Source organism: Balaenoptera acutorostrata, chromosome 16 (assembly GCF_949987535.1).
Source record: "Balaenoptera acutorostrata chromosome 16, mBalAcu1.1, whole genome shotgun sequence".
NCBI lineage: Eukaryota > Metazoa > Chordata > Mammalia > Artiodactyla > Balaenopteridae > Balaenoptera > Balaenoptera acutorostrata.
In genome coordinates this window covers 34,895,765-34,908,997 of record NC_080079.1, presented here as the reverse complement: position 1 = coordinate 34,908,997, position 13,233 = coordinate 34,895,765, and the positions used below count along the sequence as shown (strand labels likewise).

At 34.1% G+C, this 13,233-nt stretch overlaps 1 protein-coding gene across 8 annotated transcripts in view; it reads left to right on the top strand.

Annotated features, from left to right (window-relative positions):
• The window catches only part of EXOC6 (exocyst complex component 6), a 215,122-nt gene that overhangs the window by 85,424 nt on the left and 116,465 nt on the right, over positions 1-13,233 (top strand). For all 8 annotated transcript variants that reach the window (XM_057531068.1, XM_057531071.1, XM_057531072.1 and 5 more), the window contains 4 exons: positions 4,827-4,873; positions 4,997-5,117; positions 6,605-6,676; positions 11,011-11,108. In XM_057531068.1, the coding sequence (XP_057387051.1) occupies positions 4,827-4,873; positions 4,997-5,117; positions 6,605-6,676; positions 11,011-11,108 (338 nt within the window). The remainder of the gene's footprint in view (positions 1-4,826; positions 4,874-4,996; positions 5,118-6,604; positions 6,677-11,010; positions 11,109-13,233) is intronic.

Below are 13,233 nucleotides of genomic sequence, written 5' to 3'. Positions count from 1 at the left end.
TTTGGGTAGTATAGTCATTTTCACAATATTGATTCTTCCAATCCAAGAACATGGTATATCTCTTCATCTGTTGGTATCATCTTTAATTTCTTTCATCAGTGTCTTATAGTTTTCTGCATACAGGTCTTTGGTCTCCCTAGGTAGGTTTATTCCTAGGTATTTTATTCTTTTTGTTGCAGTGGTAAATGGGAGAGTTTCCTTAATTTCTCTTTCAGATTTTTCTTCATTAGTGTATAGGAATGCAAGAGATTTCTGTGCATTAATTTTGTATCCTGCAACTTTACCAAATTCATTGATTAGCTCTAGTAGTTTCCTGGTTTCATCTTTAGGATTCTCTATGTATAGTATCATGTCATCTGCAAACAGTGACAGCTTTACTTCTTCTTTTCCAATTTGTATTCCTTTTATTTCTTTTTCTTCTCTGATTGCCGTGGCTAGGAATTCCAAAACTATGTTGAATAATAGTGGTGAGAGTGGACATCCTTGTCTTGTTCCTGATCTTAGAGGAAATGCTTTCAGGTTTTCACCATTGAGAATGATGTTTGCTGTGGGTTTGTCATATATGGCCTTTATTATGTTGAGGTAGGTTCCCTCTATGCCCACTTTCTGGAGAGTTTTTATCATAAATAAGTGTTGAATTTTGTCAAAAGCTTTTTCTGCATCTATTGAGATGATCATATGGTTTTTATTCTTGATTAATAATTAATTATTAATATGCTGTATCACATTGATTGATTTGCATGTATTGAAGAATCCTTGCATCCCTGGGATAAATCCCACTTGATCATGGTATATGATCCTTTTAATGTGTTGTTGGATTTTGTTTGCTAGTATTTTGTTGAGGATTTTTGCATCTATATTCATCAGTGATATTGGTCTGTAATTTTCTTTTTTTGTAGTATCTTTGTCTGGTTTTGGTATCAGGGTGATGGTGGCCTCATAGAATGAATTTGGGAGTGTTCCTTCCTCTGCAATTTTTGGAAGAGTTTGAGAAGGATGGGTGTTAACTCTTCTCTAAATGTTTGATAGACTTCACCTGTGAAGCCATCTGGTCCTGGACTTTTGTTTGTTGGAAGATTTTTAATCACAGTTTCAATTTCATTACTTGTGATTGGTCTGTTCATATTTTCTATTTCTTCCTGGTTCAGTCTTAGAAGGTTATACCTTTCTAAGAATTTGTCCATTTCTTCCAGGTTGTCCATTTTATTGACATAGAGTTGCCTCTAGTAGTCTCTTAGGTTGCTTTGTATTTCTGCGGTATCTGTTGTAACTTCTCCTTTTTCATTTCTGATTTTATTGATTTGAGTCCTCTCCCTCTTTTTCTTGATGAGTCTGGCTAATGGTTTATCAATTTTGTTTATCTTCTCAAAGAACCAGCTTTTAGTTTTATTGATCTTTGCAATTGTTTTCTTTGTTTCTATTGCATTTATTTCTGCTCTGATCTTTATGATTTCTTTCCTTCTGCTAACTTTGGGCTTTCCTTGTTCTTCTTTCTCTAGTTCCTTTAGGTGTAAGTTTAGATTGTTTATTTGAGATTTTTCTTGTTTCTTGAGGTAGGCTTGTATACCTATAAACTTCCCTCTTAGAACTGCTTTTGCTGCATCCCATAGGTTTTGAATCGTCGTGTTTTCATTGTCATTTGTCTTTAGGTATTTTTTGATTACCTCTTTGATTTCTTTAGTGATCTCTTGGTTATTTAGTAACGTATTGTTTAGCCTCCATGTGTTTGTGTTTTTTACGTTTTTTTCCCTGTAATTGATTTCTAATCTCATAGCGTTGTGGTCAGAAAAGATGCTTGATATGATTTCAATTTTCTTTATTTACTGAGGCTTGATTTGTGACCCAAGATGTGATCTATCCTGGAGAATGTTCCGTGTGCACTTGAGAAGAAAGTGTAATCTGCTGTTTTTGGATGGAATGTCCTATAAATATCAATTAAATCTATCTGGTGTATTGTGTCATTTAAAGCTTCTGTTTCCTTATCTATTTTCTTTTTGGATGGAATATCCTATAAATATCAATTAAATCTATCTGGTGTATTGTGTCATTTAAAGCTTCTGTTTCCTTATCTATTTTCTTTTTGGATGATCTGTCCATTGGTGTAAGTGAGGTGTTAAAGTCCCCCACTATTATTGTGTTACTGTCAATTTCCTCTTTTATAGCTGTTAGCAGTTGCCTTATGTATTGAGGTGCTCCTATGTTGGGTGCATATATATTTATAATTGTTATATCTTCTTCTTGGATTGATCCCTTGATCATTATGTAGTGTCCTTCCTTGTCTCTTGTAACATTCTTTATTTTAAAGTCTATTTTTTCTGATATGAGTATAGCTACTCCAGCTTTCTTTTGATTTCCATTTGCATGGAATATCTTTTTCCATCCCCTCACTTTCAGTCTGTATGTGTCCCTAGGTCTGAAGTGGGTCTCTTGTAGACAGCCTATATATGGGTCTTGTTTTTGTATCCATTCAGCAAGCCTGTGTCTTTTGGTTGGAGCATTTAATCCATTCACATTTAAAGTAATTATCGATATGTATGTTCCTATTGCCATTTTCTTAATTGTTTTGGGTTCGTTTTTGTAGGTCCTTTTCTTCTTTTATGTTTCCCACTTAGAGAAGTTCCTTTAGCATTTGTTGTAGAGCTGGTTTGGTGGTGCTGAATTCTCTTAGCTTTTGCTTGTCTGTAAAGTTTTTGATTTCTCCATCGAATCTGAATGAGATCCTTGCTGACTATAGTAATCTTGGTTGTAGGCTCTTCCCTTTCGTCACTTTAACTATATCGTGCCTGTCCCTTCTGGCTTGTAGAGTTTCTGCTGAGAAATCAGCTGTTAACCTTATGGGAGTTCCCTTGTATATTGTCGTTTTTCCCTTGCTGCTTTCAATAATTTTTTTTTTGTCTTTAATTTTTGCCAATTTGATTACTATGTGTCTCGACATGTTTCTCCTTCGGTTTATCCTGTACGGGACTGTCTGCGCTTCCTGGACTTGGGTGGCTATTTCCTTTCCCATGTTAGGGAAGTTTTCAACTATAACCTCTTCAAATATTTTCTCGGGTCCTTTCTCTCTCTCTTCTCCTTCTGGGACCCCTATAATGTGGATGTTGTTGCGTTTAATGTTGTCCCAGAGGTCTCTTAGGCCGTCTTCATTTCTTTTTCTTTATTCTGTTCTGCAGCAGTGAATTCCACCATCTGTCTTCCAGGTCACTTATCCGTTCTTCTACCTCAGTTATTCTGCTATTGATTCCGTCTAGTGTGTTTTTCATTTCAGTTATTGTATTGTTCATCTCTGTTTGTTTGTTCTTTAATTCTTCTAGGTCTTTGTTAAACATTTCTTTCATCTTCTCGATCTTTGCCTCCATTCTTTTTCCGAGGTCCTGGATCATCTTCTCTATCATTTTCTGAATTCTTTCTCTGGAAGGTTGCCTATCTCCACTTCATTTGTTGTTTTTCTGGGGTTTTTATCTTGTTCCTTCATCTGGTACATAGCCCTCTGCCTTTTCATCTTGTCTGTCTTTCTGTGAATGTGGTTTTTGTTCCACAGGCTGCAGGATTGTAGTTCTTCTTGCTTCTGCTGTCTTCTTGCTTCTGTCATTCTTCTTGCTTCTGTTCTTCTTGCTTCTCTACTTAAATATAATTTTAAAAAGCTAGAATGATAAAAAAAATTTGTCTTAGAGCTGATAAAAAATGGTAATTTAAATCTATAAGTACTTGATTACATTGACTCAAAATATTTAAAGCAAAATTGCCACAACTTAGAGGATGAGTAAAAACATCTCTAAGTATAGTGGATGCTTCAGTATCTTACCAGCCAGTAGACAGTATATCAGTAAGAATACAGAACATGCTTAATAGGCTTATCTAATAGACTGTATAGAATTCTGTTTGGGAATTCTCTGAGGGTCCAGTGGTTAAGACTCAGCACTTTCACTGCCATGGGCCCAGGTTCAATCCCTGGTCGGGGAACTAAGATCCCAAAAGCCACACAGTGCAGCCAAAAAAAAAAAAAAAAAAAAAGGAATTCTGTTTCAATACCTGTAGAAACAGTTTTTTAAGTACACATGGAACATTATAAAATGTGACTACATACTGTGTTATAAAGCAAGTATCAAGAAATATCAAACATCTGTGTCATGTAGACTATATTCTCTGATCATAGTATTTTTAAGCCAAAAAATAATAACAGTCCCCTCCCTGAAAAAATCCAGATGTTTGAAATTTTTGATCACTTTTATGAAATATATAAAATATAATATTTGAACTTAATTGTTATATTTCATGTAATAAACTTTTATGAAATTCAAATGATCAAATATTTTCCTGTTTACCTTTTGTTAAAATTATAAACAATAGGAAATTGTAGACCATTTTAAAGGAATTTGACTTTTATTATGAATCAGATGAAAAGTCATTGGAGGGTTTTTAGCAAATGATATAATTATTTGATTACTGTTTGAAAGCTATCATTCTGGCAGCTATCTGGAGAATAGACTGTAGGGATCAAGCCTGAAAGCTTGGAAGACTAGGTAGGAGAATGATGTAATTGTCCAAGTGAGAGATGATGGTAGCTTGAACTAGCCTGCTGAGAAGGAGGTTCTGAAATCATATTGACTTTTTAATTTGTTTATTGTTCATTTCCTTTCGAATGCAAGTTCCATGAGGGGTAAGGACTTTTTGTTATTTACCATTGTATCCCTGGTACCTTAAAAATGTATGCAGCATATAGGAGACTCTCAATAAATATTTGTTAATAAATGTTGTACTGATTTGGAATCTGCTTTTATGTTACTGATATTTATTGTTTTAAATTGATTTTTATTTTTCATTTAAAGCATGAAACAGTTGATGGCTATAGAAGATATTTCACTCAAATTGTAGGGTATGTATCTAATATGGCAATAAGTATTATTTTGATACTGTGTTATGTGTCAGAACTAATGATTTGGTATTTAGGTTTTAATTTTTTTTTAACTCATGTTATTTTGGTAATTACTGTTCTTAGGTTCTTTGTGGTGGAAGATCACATTTTACATGTGACCCAAGGATTAGTAACCAGGGCATACACTGATGAACTTTGGAACATGGCCCTCTCAAAGATAATTGCTGTCCTTAGAGCTCATTCAGTAAGTCAGACAATTTATGTTACTAAATTTTTAATTCAGTTACCTCAAGAACTTCTGAAATGCATAATGTCAGAATAAAACTGTACCTCCATCAGTTCTGCATTTTTTTTTGGTAATTGCTCAGATTCGGAAGTAGTAATGACAGGCCTTTGTTTGGTAATATTGCAACTGAGTGGGGCTTCCGAAGACACTTTTAGTCCAGCATTATAGAAGATGAAGAATTAAGCTGGTCTCATTAGTCTCAACTGACCTCTTCATTAGATCACTGAAAAGCACCATGAAGAAAGGGTTTTTAATTATCAGTCCAGATTCTTTGTTTCCAAAGTAAACTCCACCATTAAAACTCAGTAGAACTTGTTCTTCGATGTTTATAATTTGTTTGCAGTAATACAGTTATAAATTTCTTAAAAATATGCAGTTCTCAGAATTTGAACTCATTTAGAATAATGACCCTTTAAGTAATGAGAATTATTTTTATGAACGAAGGTAAAATGATAAAATATTTTTATAATATGCCTTTTGTGGAAATAAAAATATGTGTTATAAAGACTATTAAAATTAATAATTTCGTAGTGTGGACTTTTTCTTAAGACAATTTTGGGAGTTTACCTTCAGTGAAATTTCCCCAAACTTAAAATTTTATAATCTATTATTTAAAATTTTATTATTGAGAATAGAGATTGAAAATATTTTGCAGGAAGATTATTAGTTTAAGTGATATTTAGATTATAAATACATTATATTTTTATTTATCAGGGACATAGATTTTGGATACAGTATTTGTCCAATGAACTACAACTTTTTCTAACATATTATAATAAAGAACAATACATTTTATCATGGTTTATATTCAGGCCAGCTATGAATACGTAATATGATAGTGTGCTTCCTATTAATTCCATGGCATCAAGTATGAAATCATAATATATTAAATGCAACGTATCACACTTAAAATCTTATTACATGCTATTAAGGGGACAAGAGTGAATTTCACTATCCCTTTGAAATTAATTATTTTTCTTTGGTGCATTACTAAGAAAATACTTAAATTGTCATTTCTTATATTAGAGAAGTATATTGATTGTATCTCTTTTATAATAGAATAAATAATTGAAAAGTAGAAATATATGGTCTATATATAAACCATTTTTTCAATTTGAAATAACTAGCTCCTTAAAATCTAAAGACTTCTGAAAATATAAGCATCATTGCTTTGACCAGAATTTACTGTGTACAAATTTCAGAAAAATTTCTTTTCATATAAAACAGATACTTTAGTTATGTCATGTTATGATCTTTCCCTAAGAATTTTTTCATGAATAGAGGAAGCCAGCTGTGGATCTAATAACCAAGACTTCAAATTTATTGTAAGTCAGGCAAATTAAGGGAGAAATTTTCCAGTTTTATTTCTTAGTTTTTAACCAAATGACTCTGGTGTGTGTTTGTTTGTTTGTGTTTCCACCCCCACTTACCCTTCATTCTCGCAGTCTTATTGCACTGATCCTGATCTTGTTCTGGAACTGAAGAATCTCATTGTAATATTTGCAGATACTTTGCAGGTGGGTGATAATCTAATATTCAATTAATGGCTATTTGAGCACTTAAAGCTATTCGAAACATAGACCACACTCATTTATTTTATTGTGGCTTAATGGTAGTAAATTAGTAGTAATCAAATGTTTACTTATGTATTGATATTCTCCTATTACTCAGGACTTTTCATACCACCTCCTTCCTGATTATGAAGCTTGGACAGAACTCAGGCAATATTACCATCTTTTATAATATTGGTCATTCTGTTAGAGTAGATATAATATTTTTGCAGTTAAAAAAATAAATACACGGTGTAGTGGAAACAACCCTGAACTAGAAATTAGAAGATTAAAGTTCTGCCTGAGGAAAATGAACATGAGCTGTGGAATCACAAAGACCTGGAGTTTATATTCAACCTTTGCTCCTTAGTAAATTATTTTATTGCCTTACATCTTTATTAGTTTATATGGCTTATACTATAATACCAAAATAATGTGGGGTTTTTTTGCTTTCATAAATTTTGTGACTAATGTACCTGTAATACTGATCTCTCTGCAAGAAAACTTAGGAAGTTTTATTAAAGACTGCCTTAATATCTGGGGCCTATGTCTAAGTAACTTGAGGGAGCTTTGCTATCCTTAATGACTTAAAGCATTGCTACTCAAAATATGGTCCAGGGATCACAGGTCTACAAATCATTTGTTATGGATCCATAATGAAAAGAAACTTTTGTCAGAATGTAAATCAACTATGTCACTAAGTACAAAATTTAGCTCAGTTGGCTTTTTTTTTTTTTTTTTTGGTAACAAGACTTTCTTGATATCAGTATCAGCATTGATTTATATTCTGGTGCAAGCTCCTTACCTCTTTTTTAAAAACCATACAAACTGTTCTTGAGTTGGCACTTTGAGTACAACTGTAGATTCAGTTGTAGATTGAGTATTTGATGTGTTTCCAAGGAACTCTGCAGAGAATCAAGGAGTAATAGACAACATTCAAATAATAGAAACATTAGAAAAGCAACAGTGATGGGTGCATAAACCCTTGTAAATATACCTTTCTCATCCTACTACTTTGAAATAAAGTTAAGGAAAACGAACCAGTTCTTCTTACTTATTCAGAAATCCTGCAGTATTTTCATTTCACTGAATACTGACAGGCTGATTATTAGGGTAATCTCATACTGAATTAATAAATACTGGCTTTTCAAGTTATACTTGATAATTGAAGAATTGAGGAAAGTCTTTTCTTTTTTAAAAAAATTTATTTATTTATATTTATTTATTTATTTGGCTGTGTCTGGCCTTAGTTGCGGCATGCGGGATCTTCGTTGTGGCATGCGGGATCTTTTGTTGCGGCATGCAGGCTTCTGTCTAGTTGTGGCACGCAGGCTCAGTAGTTGCAGCATGAGGGCTCTCTAGTTGCGGCATGGGGGCTCTCTAGTTGTGGCGTGTGGGCTCAGTAGTTGCAGCACACGGGCTCTCTAGTTGTGGCATGTGGGCTCAGTAGTTGCTGCATGCGGGCTCTCTAGTTGTGGCACGCAGGCTCCAGAGCGTGCAGGCTTAGTTGCCCTGCGGCATGTGGGATCTTAGTTCCCTGATCAGGGATCGAACCCCCATACCCTGCATTGGAAGGCAGATTCTTACCACTGGACCACCAGGGGAATCCTGAGGAGGGTCTTTTCTAATTAACCTTTAACTAATTAAAGAATATTGCACAATATTTTGCTTTTAAAACTGGCAGTTTGCCAACTTAAGGAAATTTTTCTTTTAAAAATGTAATTATTTCATCATTTAAAACAAAGCTGACTAAACAATAAATTAAAAAAAAAAACACCAGCATGTTCATAGTTCTGCTTACTGCCTATTAAGCAAATAAAAAGCAAGCATTTATTGATTCGTTCATTAACATTTTTTTGAGCACCCACTATGTGCTAGCAGCTAGATGATATATACAATGATAGATATAAAAATCAGTAGAACAGTAGGGACATAAAGATTCTTGGCTTCAAGAAATTCACACTTTAGTTGTAAACAAATAAGATGTATAATAAGACATACTAATTTAGTAATATATTAAAGAGCTTTGGGCTCATAGAAGATAGAATGATAACTTTGATTCCAGGAGTTGGGAAAGGCTACACAGAAAGTTGAAATGTGAGCTGGATTTTGAAGGAAATGTGAGTTCAGCAAGTAGATATGAAGAAAGAGGCATTAATGGCAGACAAAATAGCATGTGTCAATTACAGGTAGAGGTATGGTATGGTGAGCATGAGACTCGCTGAGCAGCTTAATGGTGTTAGAAACGGTAGTGTTTGAGTGTAAGCAAAGAAGGGCAGAGAGTGGTAATGAAACTGATAAGGTAGTTTGAGCCAGATTGTGGCATGTCTTGTGAGGCTTTAGTAAGCTTTCTATAGGGGAATGGCGTGATCAGATGTGTACTTTCAGATGATAATTTTAAGAGTTGGACAATAGATTGAGTTGAAAGAGACGGATGGTTGGAATTTCAATTTAGGAAGCTCTTACAGTGGTCTAGGCAAGAGATGTTAAGGACCTGAAGTAAAACAGTGATACTGGGGCTTCCTTGGTGGTGCAGTGGTTATGAATCCACCTGCCAATGCAGGGAACACGGGTTCGAGCCCTGCTCTGGGAAGATCCCACATGCTGCAGAGCAACTAAGCCCGTGCGCCACAACTACTGAGCCTGCGCTCTAGAGCCTGCGTGCCACAACTACTGAGCCCACGTGCCACAACTACTGAAGCCCGCACGCCTAGAGCCTGTGCTCCGCAACAAGACAAGCCACCACAATGTGAAGCCCGTGCACTGCAACGGAGAGTAGCCCCCGCTTGCCGCAACTAGAGAAAGCCCGTGCCCAGCAACGAAGACCCAACACAGCCAAAAATAAATAAATAAAATAAATAAATTTATTTAAAAACCCCCAAAAAACAGTGATACTGGGAAGATTTCTGGAAGAAAGAGAGGTAGTAAATGATAGAGAAGAATGATAGGTTTGAATGAGATTTGTAAAGGAGGTAAAATCAAAAGAATTTGATGACTGATCAAATGTGTTTGTTTTGAGGGCATTTAGATGACTTTCAGGTTTCTTTCCTGATAAATTGGATTGATGATAGAGCTATTAACAGGGATAGGAAATAGGAAGAACACTTGGTTTAGTCTGAAAGGGAAGAGATAAGTTAACTTTAATGTGCCTGTTGGCAGACTGACTAGAGATGTCTAATTGCTGTTGGAATTAAATATTTAGAATTTATAGAGGTCTAGCTAGAGATACAGATTGAGAATAATCAGAGAAAGTAGTGTTTGAAGTCAATCAACTTGAAATTGCCCTAGAGAGCTAGAAGAAAAGATTGAAGGATAGAGATAGAAGAAAAAAGGAATCCAGAAGGATTACTCATAGATAAAAGGAGAACAAGGAGAGAGAGTGGTATTACAGAATTCAAAACAGAAGAGTTTCAAGAACAGAGGTAAGTGGAGTGAGAGATCATGGAATTTTATATTCAGGAGAATCTCTGTGACATTGCTAAGAGCAGTTTCAATAAAGGAATAGGAGTGGGAGTTAGATTGTAGTAGGTTTGGCTATGGAAGGAGTGACACAGGAAATTGAGGGAGGGCTTTTATGTTTTCTTTCGTTGTTCTTGGTTTAAAGATGGGAGGCAATTTAGCAATTTATTTAGTGAAGAGAAAGGAGCTAGTGGAAGTTAAAGACACAGCAGAGTGAGTAGATAATCCATGGAGCAGTTCCTGCAAGAGGAGATAGGATCAAGACCAAAGATGAAGACGTAAGCCTTGAAGGGGAATAGGGACAACTTTGAGGCAAGCAGAAATGTTTGGTCCTGATATGGGTAGCATTTCAAATGGATTTGGAGTTGCAAAGGAATAAAGTTTTGGAGTGTTATATTTGATAACTTTTCCCTGTACAACAAAGTCAGTGTTAAATTGAAGGTGCAAAAGGAAACCATCATGTTTCAGACAGAATGTATTCTCTTTTCTTCTTGTATCTTATTTAGGGACAACTTCCCAAGACACAGATATGTAGATCACTAATCTTGAACTTTTTCTCCAATTCTGACTTCTAATACTTTTTAAGGTTAACAGTGTAATCCAGACAAAAAAGAGAAAGAAGAAATAGAAAAATTATTCCAGTTCATAAAACTCTTTCTAGACTCCTTTTTACCTAGTACAACTTAGTAGAAAGTCAAAAGGATATCTTTTTTCATACTGTTGGGATGGCATACAATGTGATACAGTGATCACTTCAAACAGTTCTCTAGTATTCTGAACTTTAAAAAATGAACATCTTTATTTATTTTACTTGTTTATCTGCTTTTTTGTGTGTGTTTTAGGGTTATGGTTTTCCAGTGAACCGACTTTTTGACCTTTTATTTGAAATAAGAGATCAATACAATGAAACACTGCTTAAAAAATGGGCTGGAGTTTTCAGGTTAGTCTAAGCCATGGTGCCTTAATGTAATGAAAAAGTTTGTCAAATGCTAAAGTAATTGGTTTTTGCATTTAGCAATAAAAAATGCTTATAATATTTTTTTATTGTGGTAAAATATATATAACATAAAACTTACCATTTTAACCTTTTATGGATGTACAGTTCAGTGGCATTAAGTATATTCACATTGTTGAAATCATCACCACTATCCATCTCCAGAACTTTTTTATCTTCCTAAGCTGAAAGTCTGTACCAGTTAAACAGTAACCCTCATTCTCTTCTTCTAGTCCCTGGCAATCACCATTCTGCTTTGTCTCTATGAATTCGACTACTCTAGGTACTTCATATAAGTAGAATCATACAATGTTTGGTTTTTGTGTCTGGATTTGTCTGTTTTTTTGTGTCTGGATTATTTCACTTAGCATAATGTCTTCAAGGTTCATCCATATTGTAGCATGTGTCAAAATTTCATTCCTTTTTAAGGCTAAATAATATTCCATTATGTATATCACATTTTATTTATCCATTCATCCACTTATGGATATTTGGGTTGTTTTCACCTTTTAGCAATTGTGGATGATGCCACTATGAACCTTGGCGAGCAGTTATCTGTTTGAGTCCCTGTTTTCAATTCTTTTGGGCATATACCCAGAAGTGGAATTGCTGGATTGTATGGTTAATATATGTTAAATATTTTGAGGAACCTCCATACTGCTTTCCACAGTGGCTGCACCACTTATAATCAATTTTTAATTGTTCTACTTTTAGTCCTAATCTCTGTAGTTTTTTGCCCCAGTAAATGATTAGATATGAGGCTGTAAATATTCAGTGGTATTTAGTACTAGAGACAAAAATTTATGGCTTATAAATTTTGTTTGGGGAAAGTGCTATTTTTACAAACAACATAATTGTTAAATTAAAAATCTTAAAGTATGTAATTAGGACAATTATTTTTGCTTTAACCACTTGCCTTCAGGGCACAAAGTATTTTAATAACTATATAATTTTGTATTGCCATGAAAAGAAATATCAACTTCCCCCTTTTTAAATTCTAAAAACTTTTCTCTCTCCCTTTGTGCCTTTCTCCCTTCCTTCCTTTCTTTTTTTCTTTGTTTCAACAAAAAGTCAATCTTGAGAGCTTACATTTAGGTTAGCCAAAATATGATAGAAACAATGTGGCAATAATAGTTGATGTTATTAAAATAGAAAATATGTTAAATGATTTAACACTAGCTTGGCATTTACCCCATCAGTTTTCAAAACCTATGGAGGGCTGGCCTTCTGAACACTGTGATAGAAGTCTTTTAAAATACCGAAGTGGTTTACAAGGTTATACACTTCTATTAAGATGAACTAAATCCTTATTTAAGCTTTTTGTATTAACATTCCATAGGAGTGATCTTGTCAGGATGTTGTCCCAAATGAATAATTGACAGTCTTAGATGAGTCATGTATAAATATTAACAATTTTTGATATTTAGTATTTTAGAAATAGAGGTAGTGCTTATTGATAGGGATGGTAATCTGTAATGTATATGCCGTGATGTAATGTGATATAATATGATATCTTTATTTATATATATTTGTATATAAAAATCTTTACTTATAGGATTTCTGTTATTAACTTACCCTTTTCAGAAGAGTGTTTTAAGTTTTTACAGTTGCTGATAGATTTGTATTGAACCAGCTATTCTCTCTTATCTATCTTAAGACTTCTAGTAGTGAGATTGTTCCTCAAGATTGGGGAAACTGTGAGGTATTGTTTTCTCTCTGAAAAGCTAATGGGTTCCTTCAAAAAGAGATAGGATTAACATTATCCTCCATTATCATCATGGATTGAGAGCAAATGATAGCATGTCAATTGTAATTACCAAATATATTTTGACTTCTACTTTCAGTACTGTTCTAGGTCATGCTTTTTACTTAGATTTTTAAGAAGTAGCAGATTTTAAGCTTTTTTTGTCCTTGATCTGTATCTTCAAAGACTGTACAAGTAGTGAATTGACAACCTAACAATTAAATGGGGAAAAAGTAAAAGTTATCATCAGTACTGAATAATTAAAACTTGACGATGTCCATGATAGAATTTATGATCTGACTACTGTCATACTTTGTTTATCCATGT